Source organism: Sapajus apella, unplaced genomic scaffold (assembly GCF_009761245.1).
Source record: "Sapajus apella isolate SASKATOON/1434 unplaced genomic scaffold, GSC_monkey_1.0 scaffold106, whole genome shotgun sequence".
Taxonomy (NCBI): domain Eukaryota; kingdom Metazoa; phylum Chordata; class Mammalia; order Primates; family Cebidae; genus Sapajus; species Sapajus apella.
In genome coordinates this window covers 1,176,768-1,199,204 of record NW_022437046.1, presented here as the reverse complement: position 1 = coordinate 1,199,204, position 22,437 = coordinate 1,176,768, and the positions used below count along the sequence as shown (strand labels likewise).

Genomic DNA, 22,437 nt, shown 5'->3' with positions numbered 1-22,437 from the left:
ATCTGCAGGGATGTCTGTAGCCAGGTGCAAACTGAGTCTAGGTGGTTTTCCTGGAGAAAAAAAAGGGGGTCTCTGGAGGACAGGGGTAAGAGACCGAAGAACAATAAAGAGTCCATGGGGCACGCTCTCTTCCTGACATCTATCACAAACACACCCTGTGCCCAAGGCCACGTGAGAGGGTCGCACACCACAGATGGAGTTGAGGGAACTGGGGGAGGGAGAGGTGGGCGGGCCCTGAAGGTGCAGAGTTGTGTGGGCCTCGGGACAAGTCAGGGTAGAGGGACCTGGCTCCCACAACTTTCCCCCTCCGCAGCCCTTTGGGGGCTGCCCCCCAGAGCCTCCAGCAGCATCGCTGGGCCTCCTCTGTCCTCCAGTGCTCGCATCTAAGCTCCCCAGGGGTGCTTTCTCTCCGCCCTCAGCCTCTGCTCCTGCTCTTGTGGCTGTCCCTGGCCCTGTCTCTCTCAGGCTGTCCCTGGGCATGTGTCTGTCTCACGATTCCTGCCTCTGTTTTGTCTCATCCCTCTCCTATTCTCCGTAGCAATCCTGGTTGCCGTCCGTGTTTCATCCCGACCCCTTCTGTTTCCTTGCTTGCCTCACTCTTTCTCGTCCCCCTCGGTCCCTGTCTCCCCCAAGTCTCTCTCTTACCCTCGTCTCCTTCTCTGCCTTGTCTCCGCTCCATCCCGTCTCCCTCTGTGTACCTGTATCTCTTGCCCCTGTCTCCATCACTGTTTCTGTCCCTTCCCTCCTGGTCTCTGCCTCCTCTGTCTACCCACGTCCCCTCCCTGTCCCCATCCCAGGCTCCATCTCTTCCCGGTCTCCATCCCCCTTTCTGGGCCGCCTCCGCAAGTCTCCGCCGGGTTGGGACCTCGCTAGGGGCGGGGCAGAGGGGCCGGATCGGAATAACTCGGTTATCAGAGGGAATTGAATTAACTTCTTCACACAAGCGCTGCCAGGCCTGCCTCGCCTCCCTTTCGCGGGGCCGCAGGTGGGGAGGCCCGGGAAAGGGGTCGGGACCCTCAGGTCTCGGACTCTCTGTAGGGACCGAAGGTCTGCTCCGGATTGGGGCAGGATAGGGACACCGGGGATAGGGTCCCGCGCATCCCCGCTCCACATATATAGAGCCCTAAGAGGGCGGCGGGGAACCTTCGGGGTGGGGGTCGGGGCGGCTGAGGGCGGGTTCTGGGCCGCCCAGGCCCCGCCCCCCGGAGCTCGCCCCGCCCCGCCCCCTCCGCGGGGTCCTGCGCGTTAAAAGGCGCGCGGGCCGGGCCGGCTGCACTTGCGTTGCACCCGGGCGGAGTGCGGCCGCGACGGGGCGGGCGGACTCTCGGGCGCTCAGAGCTAGCCTCGGGTCCTCGGAGCCTGGCGCTCGAACCTCCCTTCCGACATCCACCCGGACCCCGACCCCAACCCGGCCTGCCCCGGCCCCCGCCCCCGCCCCCCGGGCCGATGGACTACTCCTACCTCAATTCGTACGACTCGTGCGTGGCGGCCATGGAGGCGTCCGCCTACGGCGACTTTGGCGCCTGCAGCCAGCCGGGCGGCTTCCAATACAGCCCCCTGCGGCCCACCTTCCCCGCGGCAGGGCCGCCCTGCCCCGCACTCGGCTCCTCCAACTGCGCGCTTGGCGCTCTACGCGACCACCAGCCCGCGCCCTACTCGGCAGGTGAGCGCAGCCCCGGCCCAGCTCTCCCTCCAATTCCTGCAGAATCCCCGGGCCCGCTCGCCAAATAAATGGACTGTCCCCCTCAACCGCCCCCATTCCTGCCTTGGCCAGACCCTCCCAATGCCCCGAGAGACCCCCAGAATACTAGGTTCCCCTCCGCAAGCATGAGCCTCACCCTCTCATCGCTCCTGCTTCTTTTTCTCGTTGCCAGATCTCTGTCTCGTACCCTTCAGGTGAAGGAAATAGATCCCCATCCACCTCTGGGCCCCTTGTTAGGCCTTCCCCTCCCCACCTGCAAAGACTGATCACTAAACCTCTACAAGCCCTGGATCTTTGAAAAAGGCTCCCAGCTCAGTACTATCAACACTTACCACCCCACCCCATCACCCCTGCCCCACAAGATGCATGACCCCCCCCAGCGAGGACCTCTGCAGGAAGCTGAGCTGCCCAGAGGAGAAGCTTCCTAGAGCCCCGGTGGCCATAAGGCCCCTCCCGCCCTGTCTTGGACCCATCCTGCCTGGGCCCGAACCCTTCTGCAGCCACCAAAACCAGATCTAGTAGCCCGCAATAAAGGGGCCCGGGTCATTAAACCGCTTGTATTTCCCCATTTCCCTACAGACCCTCCCAGCTAGAGTCCTGCAGAACCCAGAAGCAGCTCCTGCATCCCCAAGATTTTTTATCTAAGTCCCTGTCCAAACCCTCAACCTCACTGAGCTTCTCAGTCATCCCATCCCTCTGATTTGAGTCCCAGCCTGCCCTATGGAATTTTCTTATCTCTTTTTCTCGTGGGAAAACCACCTGGGACCCAAGTAGAAGACTGGGGCCTAAGGGCCGGGTGTGACGCCTGTAATCCCAGCACTCTGGGAGGCCAAGGCGGCTGGATCACTTGAGGTCAGGAGTTCGAGACCAGCCTGACCAACATGGTGAAACCCCATCTCTACTAAAAATACAAAAAAAAAAAAAATTAGCCAGGCGTGATGGCCCACGAATGTAATCCCATCTACTTGGGAGGCTGAGGCAGGAGAATTGCTTGAAACCGGGAGGCAGAGGTTGCAATGAGCTGAGACTGTGCCATTGCACTCCAGCCTGAGCGACAGAATGAGACTCCGTCTCAAAAAAAAAAAAAAAAAAAAAATCCCTAGGGTGGGGACTGCGGGGAGAGATATGAAAAATGAGAACGAGGGTGGGAAGATTGGATACCCTGAACCATGAGGGTGGGGATTAGGGAGAGGGGAGACAGGCTCCAGAGATACAGGGTTTTGAGACCAGGGAGATGGGGATAAGGTACAGAGAGATGGGAGCAGAGGTGGAAGCACTGGAAATCCTAGGAGAAATGGGGACTCAGAGTTGGGGAGACAGATAAGAATCAGGTGATGGGACCAAGAGAGATTAGAATAGAGATGAGGAAGATGGGGATACAAATGGGGTGCTGGAGGCAAGAATCAAGGGAGATGGAGACCTAGAGAGATGGACAAAGATGGAGATTGGAGACCACTGATGAATATGCTGATCTAAACCAGGGTTAGAGACACTGTGGGGCAGTGGAGACTGGGAGGGGTATAGGAAGAGAGTTGGGGGCTGAGTGTTGGCTTTGGAGGAGATGTGATATGGAGAAGGTGCCTGGGGAGGAAGAAGAAGGGCAAAGAGAAGATGGAAGAAGTCTTCTAAAAGAGAAGAGTGGCCAAGAAGGGGAAAATTGAAGAGAGATTCAAATGGAGGAAGATAAGGAAGAGGTGAACATCTAAAGGAGAATGGGGGTCAGGGGTGTGGGGCAGGATTGAAGAAATGAGGCTTGGGAAGGGGAGAGGTGGATAGGTAGAGGGAGCCGAATCTGTATACAGCTGAGAGCCCGTGGGAAGGTTGGTGGTAGGGCTGAATGGAGGGCCAGTGAGAGGGTCTCCGTTGCAGAGCCTTGGCTCAGAACTGGGTAGTGGGGAGACTGGCAATGGTGTTGAGACCTGACAGACATCCAGGGCCAGGGTTGAGGGAGCACGACCTGAAGTGAGGGAGCAGATGAGCTGAGAGACAGAAAGGAAGGGAGGGCTGGAGCCAGGGGTTGAATGGGGGTGCAGGGAACATGGGGAGGTGGAGGGAACAGGGCATGGGAGGAGGGCGACGACAGTGGTGGGGGTCTTGGCTGGAGTATTGGATTATGGTTTCCCCTTGGCGGCTTTTGGGGCTCAAGTCTCCGTGATCTCCGTCTGCTTTTATCCCACCAGCTCCATTGAGTGATAGGGAGGACGCTTGGCCCCAGGCTGCCGGGACCTAGAGGAGGGACCAGGCCAGGGACAGGGGAGGTGTGCGATTCCCCCTGGAACTGGATACAAGGGGTTGAACTCTGCTTCTCACTCCCCCATCCTCGTTGCCCTCCCTCCTGCACACACCCGCAGTGCCCTACAAGTTCTTCCCAGAGCCGTCTGGCCTGCACGAGAAGCGCAAACAGAGGCGCATTCGCACCACGTTCACCAGCGCGCAGCTTAAGGAACTGGAACGCGTCTTCGCGGAGACTCACTACCCCGACATTTACACACGTGAGGAGCTGGCGCTCAAGATCGACCTCACTGAGGCTCGCGTGCAGGTGCGTGTATGCACGTGTGTGTTCGAGATTGTGTACGCCTGGAAGGAGGTGTGGGAACTTAATGCCTGACACCTGCGGGTGGGGGAATCCAGGCAGATGCAGCCCGAAGGCAGGGCGCAGTCCTAGTGTGTTTGGGCAGCCTCGGGAGGCAGCAGGACCAGAACTTGGAGACCCTTGGGAGACCTGATCTGTTTAGCTCCAGGCTGCCTCCGCTGTCTCCCTGCTAAAGCAGGACATTCCGAGTGATGCTTGAGCTAGGAGGGAGTAGTAGGAGCCCCAGGAGACCTCAGGGCGGAGCTGAGGAGGAGTGGGAGCTTGCTAGTCAGCACCCCTGGGGTTCCCTACCCGATGCTGCAGCTTTGAAAACCCGGAGCCCGGGAGGCTGAGGTTGTGGCAGGCGCAGGGCCGAAGAGAGCCGAGCTAGAGCAGGCTGTTGTCTGTACATCTCCGTGTACAGATGTTCAGTTGGTACGCCTTGACTGGACGCCCTGGACAAAAGGTTTTTCTGGTGCCCTAAACTGCTCTCCACAGCCCTGGAACACTCCAGGAGGGAAATCCCAGAGCTTCCTAAAAGAAGGCATTGGGGGAAGAACTTAGGGTGAGGGGGACGAAGGCAGGGTCCCCTCCCGGAGACCAAGAGTGCTGGGAGGCAGCGGAGTCCGCGGGCGAGTGGATCCCAAGGGCAAGAACCTGGGGGATCTGGAGGCAGGCGCCAGTGGAGCGCGCAGAAGGCAGCGGGCTGTGCACGTAGTGAAGGGCTGAAGGCCCCTCCAACTAGTAAGAACCCAGGCCGGGTTCTTTTGGAACCAGGATCTCACTCGAGCCTTGCGGCCGCGGGCTGACCCCACGCGTTCTCCAGGCTGACTGGCCCCTGTGCCCGCAGGTCTGGTTCCAGAACCGCCGGGCCAAGTTCCGCAAACAGGAGCGTGCGGCCAGCGCCAAGGGCACTGCGGGCACGGCGGGCGCCAAAAAGGGCGAGGCGCGCTGCTCCTCCGAGGACGACGACTCTAAGGAGTCCACGTGCAGCCCCACGCCCGACAGCACCGCGTCGCTGCCGCCACCGCCGCCTGCACCTGGCCTGGCCAGCCCGCGCCTGAGCCCCAGCCCGCTGCCTGTCGCCCTGGGCTCTGGACCGGGGCCTGGGCCGGGGCCACAGCCGCTCAAGGGCGCATTGTGGGCCGGCGTGACGGGCGGTGGGGGCGGTGGACCCGGTGCCGGAGCAGCCGAACTACTTAAGGCCTGGCAGCCGGCCGAGTCAGGCCCCGGGCCCTTCTCCGGGGTTCTGTCCTCCTTTCACCGGAAGCCCGGCCCCGCATTGAAGACCAATCTCTTCTAGCCGCCGGCCTCTGGAGGCTCCGAGCCTGCCCCCAAAGACATCCCTGCCCCTCCAGGACCTGACAGCCCCTCCCATCCTGGCCACCCATCTGGAAGTTCCCATCCGTCCCCACTCTCTACTGTCTCACCCCTGGGTGTGTCCTCCCCAGTTCTGGAGACCAAGTCAGGGCCACTCTCGTCCTCACCCACCCTCTAACTTTGCCTTCTTTGGAGGCGGGATCACATGAGGCCTGTCCATAACAGTGCCCTCAAAGTGAAGGTCCTGAAGAAGCGGCACAGCCCCCTTCCCTGGCTCTGCAGCGGCTGGGTCCCCCCTTACCTTGGTGACCACGAGAGTCCGCTGACTCACCCCTCGGGGCCACCCTCCCTGGCTCTGCAATGACTGGGTCACTCCTTACCTTGGTGACCGGAAGAGCCCCCTGCCCCACGCCGCAGGCCCACCTGCCCTAATCCCACCCATAGAGAGGCTGGTGGTTGCCGGGATAATCAGTGGCCAGTGTCAGTTCATCCTGTATCCCCTCTCTTCCCTAGCCCATCTGGCACAGAGTGGACCCGTTAGAGGACTGGAGGGGCTGCCCAAGGAAAGGGACAGAGGGGTTCTCTTTTTTCCAATTTTTTTGGTTGTCCTTTTTCTTTGAAAAACTTGTAATTTATTGAGGTGAGTTTCACTCAATCCAAATAAAACTTAATTTATTGAAGACATCACACCGAAACCCTTTTGAGTGCCCAGGATGGGGACAGGCTGCCTGCAAGACCCTGTCCCAGGCTGAGACCCACGAGGAACCTCCCTCCCCGCACCACCCTGCATCCCCAGCACAGGGCAGCACAGACCAGGAGACAGTGAGAACTAAGCAAACTGGCACTTTATGGCTGAGATCCTGCCCCACCCCAACCAACCCCAATATTAAGGTGCCCTCCCTCCCCCAACCCACACAAAACAGCTTAAATAAACCCTGGCCCGGTTCTCGGGCTATTCCTTCATTTCCGGATGGACACCCGCCCCCACCCCCAGCAGGAGAGGGGAAGTCCTGACAGAGCTTCTCTCCTGTGGTTCAGGCCTGGTGGAGAGCCACAGAAACACCAGTAAAAGTGCGGGCCCAGATGTATCCAACTGGACCCCTGTGGGCAACCCTGGGGCTGGGAGGTGGGGTCCAGTAAAAGGACAGCACCAGAGTAACCAGCGTCCTCAGTAACCATGGCAACTGACCTTCTGCCCTGAGCCTAAAACAGCCATGGACAGGATGTCCTCATTAGGGCTCCAAATGATTGGGTAGTGGGGAATGCAGACCCCCAATAAATAGACACCCCAATAATAGGCAGAGAGATACTGCCCTGACCCTCACAACTTTTCAACCCTGGGGCCATATGTGGGCCTTGGTAGCAGGAAGGGGCTCTGAGTTCGCAGCTTTGTGGTGCCTCCGCTATCACTTGCTGAGCTGCAGGGTGTCCAGAAGGAGGCGCTTGTGAGCCGGGTCCTGCACCCCAGCCTCCTCCAGGTCCTCCTCGGTGATGTCACTGTGGGGTAAAAGAGGCTGGGAGGTGAGATGGGCTAGGAGGTCCTGAGGGCACCAGCTCCGCCCCCGGGGTCAGCCCCTCCCCAACCTGAGAAACTCCAAGTCGTCCCAGCCATTATGCACCAGGCCCTCCTCATAGCGCTCCAAGCCGATGGCCCGCAGCCAGGCGCCCATGCCCGCCTCGCCCAGCCTGCTGGCCCGCCCGCCCTGCGGGCACGGAGCCTAAGAAAACAGGGCATGTCAGGTGGAGCTCAGTGCCCCCTAGAGAAAGACCTGCAGACGGTCACTTTCTGCCGCATGCTCTGGGGAAAAGGGAGGGAAGGGCTGGGCTGCTTCATGTGTCTCCTAACTTCCTGGTGCTCAGTTCAGGGTGGAGGGGACATCCTGAGTGCTGAATGGTGCAGTGAAATGGTACCAGTCTGTAGGCAAGCACAGTCCTCAGGCACACCCAGCCAGCCACCCTGCTCCACACACCTCCTCTGCCAGGTCCTCCTGGATGCTCTCCCGGATACGGGGTGGAGGGAAGCTGAGGGGCCGGCCATAGTCAGACGGCAGTCCCCGGGGTGGCTGCAGTTCCAGTGGGCCTGGGAGGAGTACTGAGCGTGCAGGCCCAGCAGGGGCGTAGTCCACCTCGCTCAGCGTCTTGGCCATCTGCAGCACCGAGCAGGACCGGTCGTCCCCACTGGCCACTTCCCCTAGGAAAGTGCTGGCTGGTGAGGGGCCTGGGGGCAGTGGGGGCCTTGGATGGGCCTTGGGAGGTGGTGGGCCACGGGCCTCACCCCCACCACGACCCCGGACCACTGGCCCTGGTAAAGGATCCAGGCCGGGGGGCAGGAAGATGGCTGAGTCTGGCAGTGGTGGAGGTGGAAAGTCTGGAGGGGGCAGAGTGCCTCCAGACTCCTCATCTGAAGAACTCCCCTCTCCCACACGAGGGGGTCGGTGGCGCCCAAGCTGTGGAGCAGGCACTGTGATGGCCACTTTGTTCTTGGTGGCAGGTGGGACAGGGGCCCTGGCAGGCGAGGGTGGCTCCGGGGGCAGCAGCTGGTGTGGGACCCCTTCAAGGACGTAGTAGGCAGGGTTATTGAAGCTGTTCTTGGGTGGAGGGGCCACCAGCCCTTCTGGTTCAGGAGCTCCCTCTGACTTCAACCTGGGTGTAGAAGCAGGATGACTAAGCCAGGACCCAGCAAGCCAGATCTAAGGCAGTGGGAGCAATGGGAGAACTGGAAGGGAGTCAGAAGGGCCCCTGGTCCTAGACTTTCCCATGACCTTGAGCACATCACCTGCCTTTAGTTTATTCATCTCTAAAGTCAGGGGGAAGATAACCCTTTGAATAGATAACCCTACAGTCCTGTGCCTCACTTGCTAAGATTCTCAGATCTTTCATAACTTTATATGTAACCATGAAACCGGAGCTTAAAGGGTCAGAATAGAGGTGCCAGAAGACAGGGCAAGTAAACCCTTTAATGAGAGGCCAGATTTGGAAAGCCTCTCAAGGCACCTGTGGTCAATCCACTGCAAAATCTTTCTCAGAGATTTAGGTGGGTCTTACTCAAGCCTGGGGATAAAACCCCAGTGACTGACGATAGCTGAAGATGAGTAAAAAGTACCAAACTGAACCTACAAGTTTGTAAGTTTAAGCAACAGTTGGATATAATTAGAAAGCAATCCTCACTTTCCCAAAGTGTGACACAGAGCACTAATTCCCCAGGACGGTAACAGTTATGTGGAAAATAAGTTTTCTGGCCCATTAAGTTTGGGAAACTAGATAAAATGAGTTGAAAAGGAGTTTCCTTCCTGTCCACATGCTCAGAGCTTTTGCTAATACTAATGTGCAGTGGGAATGTCTAAGAAAAGAATCTAGAAAAAAGTATTTCGCAAACCCATTTGACCACAAACCCATTTCAAGTGGGGCCTCTTGCTGGACAGAGTTCCAAAGAAGGTACCCTGGGAAATCCCAGGCCAAGCCGTGTGCCTCCTCCAAACAGAAGGCTCAAGTTAGGTCTGTTTACATGGATGGAACTGTCTTAGAAACAATTTCCAATTCCATTTTAAAAGGCGGAATTGAGAGGAAAGGCTGACTGTGCTCCTTTTGACTCAGAGCCACACCTAAGGGTAGTCTGGCTGGCCAGAGTAGCCACAGGCATAAGGGCACAGCACTTCTAACCACAGGATGGCAGAGCACCCAAGCAGCTGATAATCCCCAGGCCGCCCCTGAGATCCTGCAGGGGATAGTGATGGATAATTGGGGGGGGTGGGGTGTGTGACAGCTTCCTCCTCTCACCTGGGAGTCAAGGGCTCCTCCCGGGGAGCTGCTCGGGGTGGGGCTGGCGGCCTCCCAGTTGGTGGCGGTTTATCTGGCTCTTCAAATAACCTGGAGAGCGGGCAGGAGGCCTCTGTGAAAGCTGGCTTGCGGCTCCCTGACCTGCCAGGGATGTACAGGAGAGGGGAGATGAAGTGGGGCTGACCAGGTGCCCCTAGGTACCCTTTCACATGACATTCAACACAGCCCTAGCTCACCTGGGCTCCTGGCTGCCTCGGGACACAGAGGGCACTTTGCTCTTTGCTCCTGCCTCATCCTTATCAATGCTGATCCACTCTGAGGGGGGCAGGAAGGGAGACTCAGGAGACCTGGGCTCCTGGATCCCACAGACACCCACTGGGCCTCCTAGCCCTTTCCCAGCTATGCCTTGGAGCAGGACTATTCCCATCTGTGGCTACAGAACCTCCAGGTACCCCAGAGATTCCAACATGCCCCCCAACCCTGGTCCTGCCCTCCTAGATCTGTTCACACCACCCTATCTCACGTCCCAGTGGAGTCCCCACCATAGAGCCGCTCACGGGTGCCCAGGCGCTCCGTGGGCACCCGCACCTTCATGGAGCCGCGGATATTGCCTGTCTCCTCGCCGCGGTGGGACAGGAAGGTCAGGAACTGTTGGGCCGTGCTGCCAATCATGGACTTGAGTGCAACCACACACTCCCCTGAGGGGCAGATGGGACAGACCAGCAAATTACCAAGCCAATCTAGGGCCCTAGTCTGGCTTCCTCCTGTTCCCGTCAGCACTCCTCACCCCTCACCATAGGATTCATAGCCATCCATGGACTTGACTGTGAGCAGGAGGTGCTGGTCCTGCAGGTACTCGATATCAGCCAGAATTGGTTTGAGCTGGGAAGCAGGGAGGCCCAGTGAGGAACAAAGCCCAGCCACTTCCCCCTGCCCCTCCCGCACACTGCCCCTGACACCACTCATTCCCCACCCTCAGGTCATCTGTGCTACTCACACTCAGCTCTTCAGGGAAGAGCCAAATCCTTAATGTAGAAGACACAGCCCTGTACGGGCCTTTTACAGCACTTAGCATCACAGTAACTAACTTTCTGTGTCCTCAGTAGCCAACACAGGACCTGACATTTAACAAAAGCTCAAGACGCATCTCCTGAATGAATAAACTGCAACAAGGTTCCACCTCCCAAAATAAAGCAAAGACCTTTATCCTCACTCATCCACACACACACACGCACACGTGCTCTGCTGGCCCTACACTCCCTCCCAGGCAGGCTCCCCAATAAATTATTCTGCACCCCTCTCTGTGCCCTCACCCATAAGCAGGGAACCTGCCCACAGCCTCACCGTGGGCAGCTGGCGTGAAGACCACTGCACTTTGAGGAAGTTGATGTTGTCACTGCTCTGGGCATCATTCTCAAAGCTCTTCTTGTATTCTGGGGTGAGGGTAGGAGACACCCAACTGAGTACCACCTCCTAGCTTCCCTTCCCCCTAAGTAGGGGGCTGACTGCTAGGGGCACCCTCTGGCCTCCCATCCCCCTTGGCCCACACCCAGCCCCTGCCCCGCCTCTTACCCTCCAGGCAGGTGGAGTAGAACTCAATAAAGAACTTGGTGCGGCTGGCTGTCTTCACAATGGCCTCGATGCTCTCAAACTCAATGTAGGCCTGGTCTGAAGTCTTTGAGAGCCCTGCAGGGAAAGGGAGGAGGGCAAACAGGAGGGCTGAGAGGGCATGAGAAGATCACAGGAGGACTGGGACAGAGGCAGGGCCCTGGGATTTGAAATCAGGGGCCCTGGCAGAACAGGAGGCAGGGCCAGGAGAGACATCCCCAGTTCCAAGTCACCAATGGGGAAACTCCAGAGCTCAGACACTGGACCAGAGCAAAGAGACAACCCAAGGATAAAAAACCCATTGAAGAGGGCACTAGGGACCAGAATCCCTGTGGGATTACCCACCAACAACCTGCCACACCTCCAGGCATATCAGCCCTAGGCAGACACAGACACACAGATTCATGTACACCCACGTATGTACACACATGCCCATGGGCATAGAACACTTGTGATGGCTCAGGTGCACAGACACCCTGACACATCACACCTTCAGAAACACTCCTGCACTCACTGGTACACATTCACACACACACTTACATAGTCAAACCTATGGTACATCCCAAAGCCACCACCGGTGCCCACCCAGATTATGCCACATCCACAAGCATATCTGAAACAGTCACCTTTCTTGGAGATGAACTGGGAGGTAACTCCAACCTCAAATGTCCCAAACACAGGGGAGTGGTCGCTGGAGACGATGTCATCAGTACAACCTGGGGAGTGGGGATAGGAATGGGGACTCAGGGGGAATAGTCCTGCCCTCTGCTCCCACCTCCCAAAGTTAAGGCAGAGTCCAGAAGGGGACCACCCCATATCCCCCATCACCCTGTCCAGGAAGCTCTGACCATAAGAATTGCAGATGACATGAGTTTCAGGGTAGGATTTCCACAGAATCCGATCACACCATGAGGGCACATTGGTCCGGACCTGGGGCAGGGGATGGCAGCATGGTTAGCACTGATAGCTAGGGGGCTGCTTGGCATGGACCCCACTTCAGAGTTGATGAGTCCCCACACTTCTATTACAAGGGGCCCCAGCACCCACCTCCCTTCTTGGATCCTCACAATACCCAGAATCACCCAAAGGTCTCAGAGGGGCCATGGAGGCTGGACTGGTAGCTGCAGAGGCCCACACCCTTCACCCAAATTCTTGATTCGTCCCAGGCCTGGTGTCCCCCAAGGCCCATGCTGTTTTGGCTCACCCCAGTTGGTTTCTGCTTGTGCCAGGCATATGTGTCCCGGGAACCCCGCTCATAGCGGTAGGTGGGTGGGAAGGAGATCTCCTCCTCACCTAAGAAAGCAGGGGACAGGTGGGGTTCAGGGCCCTGACACCCAGAGATACCACAAGCCTCCCAGCCCTCAGCTCTCCACCTGCCAGGCCCACACTCACTGAATCGAAGGAAGACCTTGTGCTTCTCCCGCTCCAGGTTGAGCTGGTCCACCCTGAGCAGGGGCTCAAACTCCTTCCTGCTGATGTAGTTCAGGATCTCCTGGGGTGGGGGACACAAAGGCTGGAAACTTTCCTCCTGAGCTAGAACCAGGGGTGATAGCCCATGTGGTCCTTAGTCTCCCTACAGCCACGGCAGGGCCCTGCTCGTACCTGGATATCCATGTCCAGGCGGTAGTTAAGGTCCCCAAACCAGAAGAGGTGTGTGAAACGCAGAGAGATGTCAAAGGCACTGAGCTGCCGGTCGCCCAGCGAGAGCAGCCGCAGGATGTCCAAGTAGTTCTGGTTCCTCCTAGAGTGAGGAGTGCAGGGTGGGGAGGAGGAGATCCCCAGGGTCAGGGCCAGAAGACAAAGATAGGCATAAAGGGAAGAAATCTCGGCAGTCAGGGATGGGGTAGGGATCTGGGTCCCTGGGGACAAGGTCAGGGTTGGGAACAGAAGGGTCTTGAGTTAGGATAAGAGAGCAGGGGGTCTCTGGAGACAGGCCTACAGGAGGGTCATGGACTCAGATATGGGAGTGGGAACAGGCCTTGGGTAAACAGGAGATGGGTGTAAAGAGACCACAGGAAAGGTGCCCCCTCACCGAGCCGTCTTCTCACTTCCTGAGGTGAGGTGACAATTCACAAAGCCAAATGAGGTGCCATTGAACATGAAGGAGACGCCCACAGCCCCCTTGTTCCCTGTTAAGGCAAGCAAGAGAGGAAGGCCAAGGTCACCCTCAGAGGGCTCCCAACTCTCCCTTCTGCCTCTCAAAGCCAAAGTGAGAGGATCCTCCCGCTGAGCCCACCAGACACTTTGACGTGGGCGGGCCCCTGCACAGACCCACACCTTCCCTGGGGGTCCTCACTGGGCACACATGGTCTATGTGGATGGCCTGAGTCTGTCTGTATGCGTGAGTACAGCCCCTGGAGATCTCCGGGGGCCCCAAGGGTGAAGTTGAAAGGCCCTGCAGATTCTCAACAGAATCTATCCTGAGAGAGGGCCAGACCGAAAATCAGGAGACCTTGCTGTGTGACCTTGGACAGGGCACCTCAACCACTCTGGGTTTTAGTTTTATCATCTGCGAGAAGCGGGTAATTATCCTAGCCTTGCCTTCCCAGGGAGGCTGAGAGAGATTTCGAATATGAATGTGCTTTCCAAAGTTCAAAGTACCCTACATATGGGGAAGCGAAGATCACCAAAAACAGGGGATCCTAGGCTGAAGAGGAAGGAGAAGCCATGGACAGAGGGACACTGCCACCCTTGGGCACCCACCAGCCCTGCTTACCCAGGGTGTTGGCAATGCCAGTCTTCACACTGGACGTACTGACATGGCTGATACGGTTCTCGTGCTCTGGCTTGACCAGCACCGCCACCTTGATGTTCCACAGTGATTGCATGGCAATCTAGGTGGAGAGTGCATGGTCACCATTGCCCTGCTGCACCCACTGCCTGCATTTCCCCCTGGATGATAAATAGACTTTTGTGTCCGTCACAGGATAGGAAGGCTTGCCACCCCTCTTCCTAAGGGACTGGAGAGAAATGGTTCCTCTTGTGGCGTGAAGGACTCAGGTCAGATCTCCCAAAGGATATGCTCCAGGACCAGAGAAAAAGCCAGTGAGGCTGAGCTCCTACTTCATGTGCCCATGAAGTAGGATAGTTTGGAGGTGGTGTGTGAGGACAGGGGCTGGACAAGATGACCCTCCTCACCGGGCGGTAATCCAGATCCGTAAGCTCCTTGAGGCCCCCACGTAGTAGGTCCAGCCACTCGCGGTCACCCACTGAGTTCTCCTGAGTCCCAAAGACATATATGTCATGGGGTATGGTCACTGTGACCTCATCCAGGGTCTTTCCCAGACCCTTCGATGTGAACCAGGATGTCACGTTTTTCGGAGGTGGTACACTTCCTGGAGATGAAGGGGGTGAGGTGGGTCTGGAGGGGTTAGGCCCCTGCTCTGGGGCCATCCCTCTCCCCGACCCCAGCCCCAGCCCAAGCTTGTGCCTGACCCATGTTCCAGGTGCCTATGAAGACAGAGATCATGTCCGGCTCATCCTGCTTGGAGTGCTTGTTCTTCATGAGTTGCAGCAGCTGGCAAAAGGCCTCCCGCTTCTGGAAGAACAGCAGCCACTCAGGAGCAGGTAGGCATTCCGGAAGCCCCCCTTCCACAGGGATACCCTGCTAGACAGCTCATGTCCATGAGGAGAGGTCTGTCTGGTTCTCCACTGTATACCCACTGCTCAAGCATGTAACAGTGCTGTAAATGTTATCCACCCTCAGGCCACCCGTTCTCAACACTGTCACCTGGCAGACTCACCCCTGCCAGGAGGGATGGCATGCCTACATCATGTGTTCCTTCTGTTCCCATCCAATGGGAAGCGCCCATGTGAGGACCCCGGCTGTCCCCAGTGGCCTGGCCCAGCCTGCTGCTCACCCGGGCACTGACAAAGATGAAGTCCTTGCGCTGAGTCCGGTCCTTCTCCTTTTCAAACACAACACCCAGCTTGTTCTGGACACGCTGGGACTTAATGAGCTGGCGGACTAGGGCATGAAGGACGGGTCACATGGGCCTGTGCCCCTAGGCTGGGGGCTCCCCCCTGCCCACCCCTCCCAGGTCGGGCCCTGGCTCACTGCGGTCATGCGTGAAGGTGGTCCAGTCCTCCTGGGAGTCCCGCTGTCTCCGCAGGAGCACCAGCCGCCCACCCTCCACATCCACGCTCAGCGTGAACTTCTGCGACTTCCCGATCTTGGTCAGGTCACCCAGGGTCACATCTAGCTTCACCTGCAGGCCAGGTGGAAGGCTGCTGACAAGACCTTGGGGCAGGCAGCACCCCAGTCCCCTCCAACTGCCCTTTGCCCCATGAGGCCCCACTGCCATGTACCTCAAAGGCCTGCACAGGGATGGTCTTGGCCTTACGTGTGGATGGCTGCGGAGCCGGGGGTGCTGTGGAGCTCATGTCCTGTAGGGCCTTCAGGGCCTGGAGGGATCAAGGGCAGGGTGAAGTCAGGGGACACACTGAAGCCTGGGGCAGGGAGGGACACAATTGACGCTGGGGCCAATGTTAAGTTGTAGACTCAAGGTTGAGATCAGTGCTAAGCTAATGACAGTGGCCAGTGAATCGGCGGGCAAGGGTCAGAGGTCATGCCACCTTCTTCTGAATGCCTGACAGGAAGTCCTTTAGCACTGACAGCTTCATCACCAGGCTCTCTAGTTCCTGCTCCCCTGTCTGTGGCAGGTTCTGCGGGGGGAGAAAGAACCAGGCTTGTATAACAGTCACCTAAGCAGAGCCTCCCAGCCAACTCCAGAACACAAACCCACCTCCCGGAGGTCTCCCTACAATCCCACCTGCTGCTGCAAAAGGCGGGTCACCATCGGCGAGCTCTGCTGGTCAAACACCTTGGACAGGATCTCCAGGCCTGACAGGACCTTGTCCACCTCACTAGGGGAGACATCAGGTCAGAAGAATTCCCACCCAGACCTAAGTACAGGAAAGGGGGTGCTGGGTGTAGCCTCCACCTCACCACAAGGATAAAGGGTACCAGGTAAGGAAAGTCAGCAAGCAGTGGCTAGTTGACTGTTCAGGGTCAGAGGTCAGGGCACCTGTACAGCCAGGGAGCAGGCAAGCACAGGTCAGAAGTAAGGGTAATGCATGGAGCTGGATGTCCCAGATACCTGTGCAGCCTCCGACACGAGGTGGCGAGGGTACGGGTGAGGTGGGGCAGGTGGCTGGCTCCACCTCGCACAGCCTCCAGGTCCAGCCCGTAGCTGCCTTTCAGGTACTCATGTGAGACGGTGCTTAGCCCATTGGGAGCACTTCGGGAAGGGGTAAAGAAGTCAGTGGAGGTCCTGCTGTCCTGTCCCAGCACCCCTGCCCCATCCCTAGAAGAGACAGTATTTGTGGCAACCAGGATGGGATGAATCAGGGCATCTGCCTCTGGGCTGAGGTAGGGTGGGGGGTCCCTGGTGAGGGCTTAGAAGGCCTCTGCACCTTTAGTAGGAAAACAGTTCTCAAAGGAGAAAGAGTCTCCTGCTCAGTGGATGGGGTAGGGGTCTCACCTCTCAGCAGCTGGAGTTGTGGGAGTCTCAGGGATTGGCAGGGGACTGCTGGGCCCAGTGTGGGCAGAAATGCTGGTAGAGCCAGAGCGCGGGGGCAGCGGGGGCTTGTCATCCTCCCCATCTGTGGGCAGAGGTCAGTGGGCAGCTATCTGGGCCTCCCACACACGGTGGGAAGCATAATGCAGCTGCAAAGTGACTTCCGTGGAAAGAGGGATAAAGGGTGCCGGCATCATGGCCAAGGGCAAGGGGGCTACAGGAGAGGTAGGGTTGAGAATCGGGGCTGGGAAGATGCAGGGAGAGCCAAGGGACAGGGGCAGGGAGGGAACCCACACACTAGTACCTGAGGCATCCCGGTCATCTGGAGGGTCCGGCTCCCGCTCCCCCTCTACAGGAAGCAGCAGGGCACATACAAGGCCCTGGTTAGGCTGGGCATACAGGCCGATGAGCTCGCCCAGGGTCTGGAAGCGGCGCACGGGCACACCCTGTGAGGTCTGTGGGCCAGCAAGGGTGGGAGGAAGGGTCAGCCAGATGGTCCCCAAGCCCTAAGCTGGATCAAGGTCAGGGGTCAAGGGCCCAAGGTCCTACCTGCACAGCCAAGAAATCTTCTCCATCAGGCAGAATTCGATACGTGTGCACATGCTTCTGATACCTACACCAAGGCAGGGCCAGAATCTGTCACTCCCAGGCTAGTAAGACCCAAAGCACCCCTTCTTCCTGCCAGAAGCTCAGCATCCCAACACCCTCAGCTTGGTTTCCCTCAACCCACCTGCCCAGACTGCACAGGGTTAATGATGGGCTGGTCCACTTCCACCCTCCTAGTGTTGCCAATAAGGGCAGGATTGACCAGAACACCCCCCTCTCCCCACCAGACCTACAGACTCCACACCCACCACAGGGCAGGGCCCGGGAAGCAACAGGCAGCTCTTTTGTGGCCTCCACAGCTGTCTAAACAGCCCCTCTAGGCTGTGGTACCAGTCTGGGCCCCCCGCCAGAGAAAGAGTCTTCAGAAGCCTGGTTAGCCTCTGTTTGCACACACAGGCAACATGCTAATATGCGTGTGCCTCCTGTATTTATGCTGCTGTCTGGCTCTGCTGGAGTCAGGTATGTCTAGGGCAGTTTTGCCGAGGAGTGTGGGGGCATCACCCTAGGCTTTCCCACCGAAGAGGGCCCCCATGGGAGACCTGGGCCTCTAGGAGCCCCAAGCCAAGGAGGGGCAACAGGGGTGCTGACAGACGGCGGCCGCAGCTGAACAGGTGACAGCTGAGCCAGGTGCATACTCAGCGGGGGATGGAAAATCCTCTGCCTCCACACCTCAGGGCGTGTTTTCCCCAGGAGTTACCCAGGAGGAGTCACCCTAGGTGTTGGGCAGGAAGGAGATGAGGACCCCCCACACCATGGCCCCCTCAGTGGCTCTCCTGGCTGCTTATGCTGGGTGTCTGCCTGTGACCCGGTGTTCCTTGGTAGACTATTATAGACACTGTCTGTGTTTATTGCAATAGCATACCATTGACTAAATCCTATCTGTGACAGGCTGGGTACCCAGTGTCCTATAGATCTTATTTAATTCTCACATTTTTAAGCAGATATTATTATCCCCTTTCTCCAGCTGAGGAAACAGGCTCAAAGAGGAAAAGTGATTTGCCTAAGGTCACAGAGTAAGTGAAAGGTAGAGTTGGGATTTTAAACCATGGCAGAAGCCAGGGCGGTATCCTGGCCTGCTGGTCAGATTGCTTGTGCCTGCTGGGGCTGGGGCATGTCTTGCATGTTATCCATGAGCACCCGAAATGTATATAGGTAAGCAAGTGTGTGTGTATTAAGCAAATCTAAGATATTGCCCTCATCTGATTGCCGACATCTGATCCTTAAGCCCCAGGCTCTTGAGATTCAGGGAGAAGCCAGTCAGCTGGCAAACCTGAAGCCCCCACTCACAGTGAGACCCCCTCACCCCATTCACAGCCTCCCCTGGCAATGGGGCCAGGATTCTGCCTCTACTGGGACAATAATGTTCCTTACCCAGACACAGGCCCCAGCTGTCCCCCTCCCACTCAACAGCTGACCCAGCACCTGCCTCCCTCCCCAGCCTAATTAGAGGGTATGCCTCAGAGGGGGCTGGGAGGCAGGACTCGGAGATATTCATCTGCCTGGTCTGTCCCTCCTTAGTCTCCCCCTACTGGGCCTCAGACTTGAGGCATAAGCTGAGACTTATAGGGCCCCTTCCTTGCTGGGTCAATTGCCTAGGAGAGTTTTTCAACCTCCATACCACTGACATTTTGGATTGCAGTTCTTTGTTGTGAGGGATTGTCTTGTGCACTGTAGAATATTTAGCAGTATTCCTGGCTTCTACCCACTAGATGTCAATAGCATCATCCCAGTTGTAACAATTAAAAATGACCCCCGGCTGGGCAAGGTGGCTCACACCTGTAATCCTAGCACTTTGGGAGGCCAAGGTGGGTGGATCACTTGAGGTCAGGAGTTCAAGACCAGCCTGGCCAATATGGTGAAACATCATCTCTACTAAAAATACAAAAATTAGCCGGGCTTGATGGTGAGTGCCTGTAATCCCAACTACTTAGGAGGCTGAGGCAAAAGAACCGTTTGAACCCAGAAGTCGGAGGTTGCAGTGAGCCATGATCATGATACTGCACTCCAGCCTGGGCAACAGAGTGAGACTCTGTCTCAAAAAAAAAAAAAAAAAAGTCTTCCGTGGTCTAGGCTAATGTGCCCCCTAACCAAAGATGTCAGGAGAACAAAGGGGTAAGGAACCAACATCGGGAGGAGTTTGGGAGGGAGTTCACAGGGCTAAGAAAGATCTAAATAAAGCAGCCCCCCCCCCTCAAGATTCCCACTCACTACTCCAACTGAGAGGCCCATAGAAGCCAACTCAGTGTCAGACTCCAAGGCAGGGGGTACAGGGCAGGGAGAAGACTGCAAAACCATAAGTGCTAACTCACCCCAGCACCACTACCACACTTGGCTGACAGGCAGAGCCGCAGGACCCGGCCCACTCAGACAAGCGCCAAGTCTAGCTCTGTTCTCAGCACTGGTAGCTCTGGGGGCTAGGACAGTCAGGTAACCAGGGCTCAAGCCCAGAGCCAGAGCTCAAACACTCACTCATGGGTTCATAAATAATAGCAAGGTCCCATACAGCCTCAGCCACTGCTTCCCCAAGCCTTCCTCTCTACACCACCCACCACCACCCCCATCAGCCAAACACAGCCAGGCAGAATCCCAGAGCACAGAAAGGAGCCCTAAGGAAGCTGCCGGGCACCCCACACACCCCGTCAGTCCCTCTACCCCAACTCTCTCTCCTGCTCACCACTCAGTCCCTATCCAAACGGGACTGCACACAACGTGGAAGGCACATCCTCTCCCCTGCTCCCTGGAGGATGCCTGAAGGGGTCTGCCGGGAAATACCTGAATTTTTCGTCCATCACAGCCACACTGGGCCGCAGAACCCCACATCCTCTGCCCTCAAGGCTCCTGAAAGTGCCCCAAGGCACACAGCAGGAAGTGCCCCTGCATCCTTCCTCAGACCCAGGAGAAAGCCAAGACCCCTACTCTGGCGATTGGAGGCGGGTCTGGAATCCCACCATCCCAGGCACCCTGACCCGGGCCCTCCCCGCACTCCCAGTCTCAGCCAGCCCACAAGGAGCTCCCGCCCCACTCACAGGACGCAGAGCGCGAAGGCCCCCGCTACGCTCTCGCTGTCTCGGACCAGGAAGCTGCCATCTCGGCCTGCCCGGGCCAGCAGCTCCTCCGCAGCCGCGCGGCTCAGGTCGCGGTGGTACCAGGCGGGGGCCTGGCTGCCCAGCGAGCCCCCCGGCGCTGCGCCCCCCGGGCCCGGCGCCCCGCAGGCCGAAGCCATGGCCCGCGCAGGGCTCAGCGCTGCCCGGGCCCGGCGCCCCGTGCCATCCGCCCCGGGACGCTAGGGGCTAAGGCTGGGGCTGGGGCCGGGGCCGGGCCCGGGACGCGGGGCCCGGGCTTTAGGATCCGTGGGCCCGACAGAGACGAGGGTCGGGACTCGGCGCTCCGCGGCGGAGGCCGCCTAGTTTGCCGCGCAGCCGCTGCTGCCCGCAGCGCCGGCCTCAACTTGAAGAGAAAGAAAAGTTTGTTCAGAGGCGGCGGGGGAGGGGCGGGAGCGGAGCGCAGAGCCGGCGGCCGCCCCCTCCCCCTCCGCTCGGCCCGCAGCCCTGGCTGCCCCTGCCCCCAGCCTCCTCCAGCGGGGATGGTGCCCCCACCTTCCCGCTGGGCCTGGGATCTCCCAGACCTCACGATGATACTGCCTCCATCACTCACCCGAAGAGATCCAGTCCCCAAACCCCCATCGAAATGTAAGTCCTCCCATCCTGGTCCCGACACTTCGGGATCCAGGCACCTCCCGGAAAATTCGGCGCTCTTCAGTTCTCCCAATGATATGACCCCTATGCCCCATAAAGGTCTGATTCCACTCCACGGCTTTTCCTCTCGGCCCCGGTACAGCTTGGCTGCATCGAGTTCCCCAAACCTGCGAAGGATCCAGGACGACCCCCCAATCCTCTTCCCTCCACCTATGCGGGCAGGGCCCCCCAACTCCCAAGAAACGCAGCCCCCTAACTCCGCGGGGTCCGGACTCCGGCAAATCCCACGAGGAGATCCCCTCCATGAAGATCCGCTCCCCCAGATGAGGTGCGAAGTCCTCGAGCCCCTCACGCAGCCCCTCCCAGCCCGGCAGAGCCCTTCCCCCTCTCGGCCAAGTTCCCCAGCACCGGCCCCCACACCCGCAGGCCAGGCCTTGGCGGGGTTCAGCAGTCCGAGGTCAGGAGGCTCCCCTGGCCCGTCTAGGAAAAAGTTCCCTCCCGGGATCCCGGCCGCCGCACGCAGACCCCCACCTCCCAGGCTGCTCCGGCGCCCCCTTCCCCGGACAGCGTCCCTGAGCTCCCGGCGGCCACTTAAGATGGCCATCCGCGCGCGCCCCCGCCCTCCGCGCAGCCCGCCCCGCCCCGCGCCGCCCCGGGGACTCGGGGAAAGCACTGCGCTCCGCCTCACCCCGCCCCGCGCCTCGGTCCCGGAGCCGCTGGCCCGCCGGGTGACCTCGGCCAATTCGCGGCGCGGGGCTGAGCCTCGGCTTCCCGCTCTGGAAAATGGGGATCCTGTGGCGAGGGCCGCCTCTGGGGGCCGGGCTCGTACTGCGCTCGGCACCCGGCTTGGCGCCCCGCCCGCGCTCCCGAAAGGCGGCTATTTTTATTATTAATTAAGGAGGAACGAAGGTGACAGCTGTGTAAACTGTAAAGCGCGGCTGCGGGACAAACGGGTATTATTAGCACTCGCCCCCGCCCCAGCAGCTCCCTCCGAGTCAGCAAACTCGCGCCTCTGCGGGCCGGACGCCCAGCGGGGAGCTCCCTGACTGGGTCTGCTCCTAGGCCCTCCAACCCCCTGCCCTCCGGCCAGGGGCGGAAGGGGGACGCGGCCGCCGGAAAGGGGGTGGAGTCCAAAAAAAGGGTCTGGCCCGCCCCCTCTCAAAAAAACACCTAGCCGGTGGCGGCGTCTCCGGGGAGTCGTCTTCCTGCCCCGCCCCTCCGTCCCCTGGCTCCTTAAAGGCGCAGGCCTCCAGCCCGGCGCCCGCCGCCGCCAACTCTTGGGCAGCCTTGGGAGGTTCCCTTTAACCTGAGAGATAACTTTCAGTTTGCTCTGCTGAACCTGTTGACGGAGTTCGGGTCAGTCCCGCGAGCTCCTTCCTGTATTTCAAATATGCATTGATCTAACCCAGCTGGAACAGAGCCTGGGACGTGGAAGGGGCTCTGTGGGGCCTTCCACACTAGATAAATATAATAATTAAGAGATCTACCGAGCCACCCAACGGTGCCTCCGGAACCCAATAACTCAGCCTGCAATCTGTGCCATCTTCTTCATCAGTCACCTTTCAGTATAAGAAAAGATGAGCCTGGTGTGAGGGGAATCCTTGGTAGTGGGGGAGAGACCTGGACTAGGAGTGCACA

At 58.6% G+C, this 22,437-nt stretch overlaps 2 protein-coding genes across 5 annotated transcripts; one reads left to right on the top strand and one right to left on the bottom strand.

Moving 5' to 3' along the window:
• Window positions 1-1,280: 1,280 nt before the first annotated feature.
• On the top strand, window positions 1,281-6,654 carry PHOX2A (paired like homeobox 2A). The gene is made up of 3 exons (XM_032258977.1): window positions 1,281-1,663; window positions 4,054-4,241; window positions 5,125-6,654. Exons 1-3 carry the CDS (start codon window positions 1,447-1,449, stop codon window positions 5,575-5,577), a joined length of 858 nt encoding a protein of 285 aa, XP_032114868.1. The 5' UTR covers window positions 1,281-1,446; the 3' UTR covers window positions 5,578-6,654.
• Window positions 6,244-20,550, bottom strand: INPPL1 (inositol polyphosphate phosphatase like 1). 4 transcript variants are annotated; one of them, XM_032258969.1, is made up of 28 exons: window positions 20,131-20,550; window positions 17,048-17,111; window positions 16,803-16,953; window positions 16,463-16,583; window positions 16,079-16,219; window positions 15,752-15,845; window positions 15,555-15,644; window positions 15,288-15,383; window positions 15,037-15,187; window positions 14,840-14,946; window positions 14,415-14,517; window positions 14,118-14,314; window positions 13,696-13,813; window positions 13,012-13,108; window positions 12,582-12,720; window positions 12,372-12,471; window positions 12,184-12,272; window positions 11,828-11,909; window positions 11,606-11,695; window positions 10,944-11,057; window positions 10,716-10,804; window positions 10,166-10,253; window positions 9,914-10,069; window positions 9,608-9,686; window positions 9,372-9,512; window positions 7,565-8,237; window positions 7,179-7,312; window positions 6,245-7,091 (listed from the first exon to the last, which is right to left on the bottom strand). In XM_032258969.1, exons 1-28 carry the CDS (start codon window positions 20,325-20,327, stop codon window positions 7,001-7,003), a joined length of 3,792 nt encoding a protein of 1,263 aa, XP_032114860.1. In that variant the 5' UTR covers window positions 20,328-20,550; the 3' UTR covers window positions 6,245-7,000. The 4 variants fall into 4 exon arrangements, with proteins under 4 accessions (XP_032114863.1, XP_032114860.1, XP_032114861.1 ...); XM_032258970.1 differs by having other exon boundaries at window positions 9,372-9,461; window positions 20,131-20,361; XM_032258971.1 differs by lacking the exon at window positions 7,179-7,312 and having other exon boundaries at window positions 20,131-20,361.
• Between the last annotated feature and the right edge of the window lie 1,887 nt (window positions 20,551-22,437).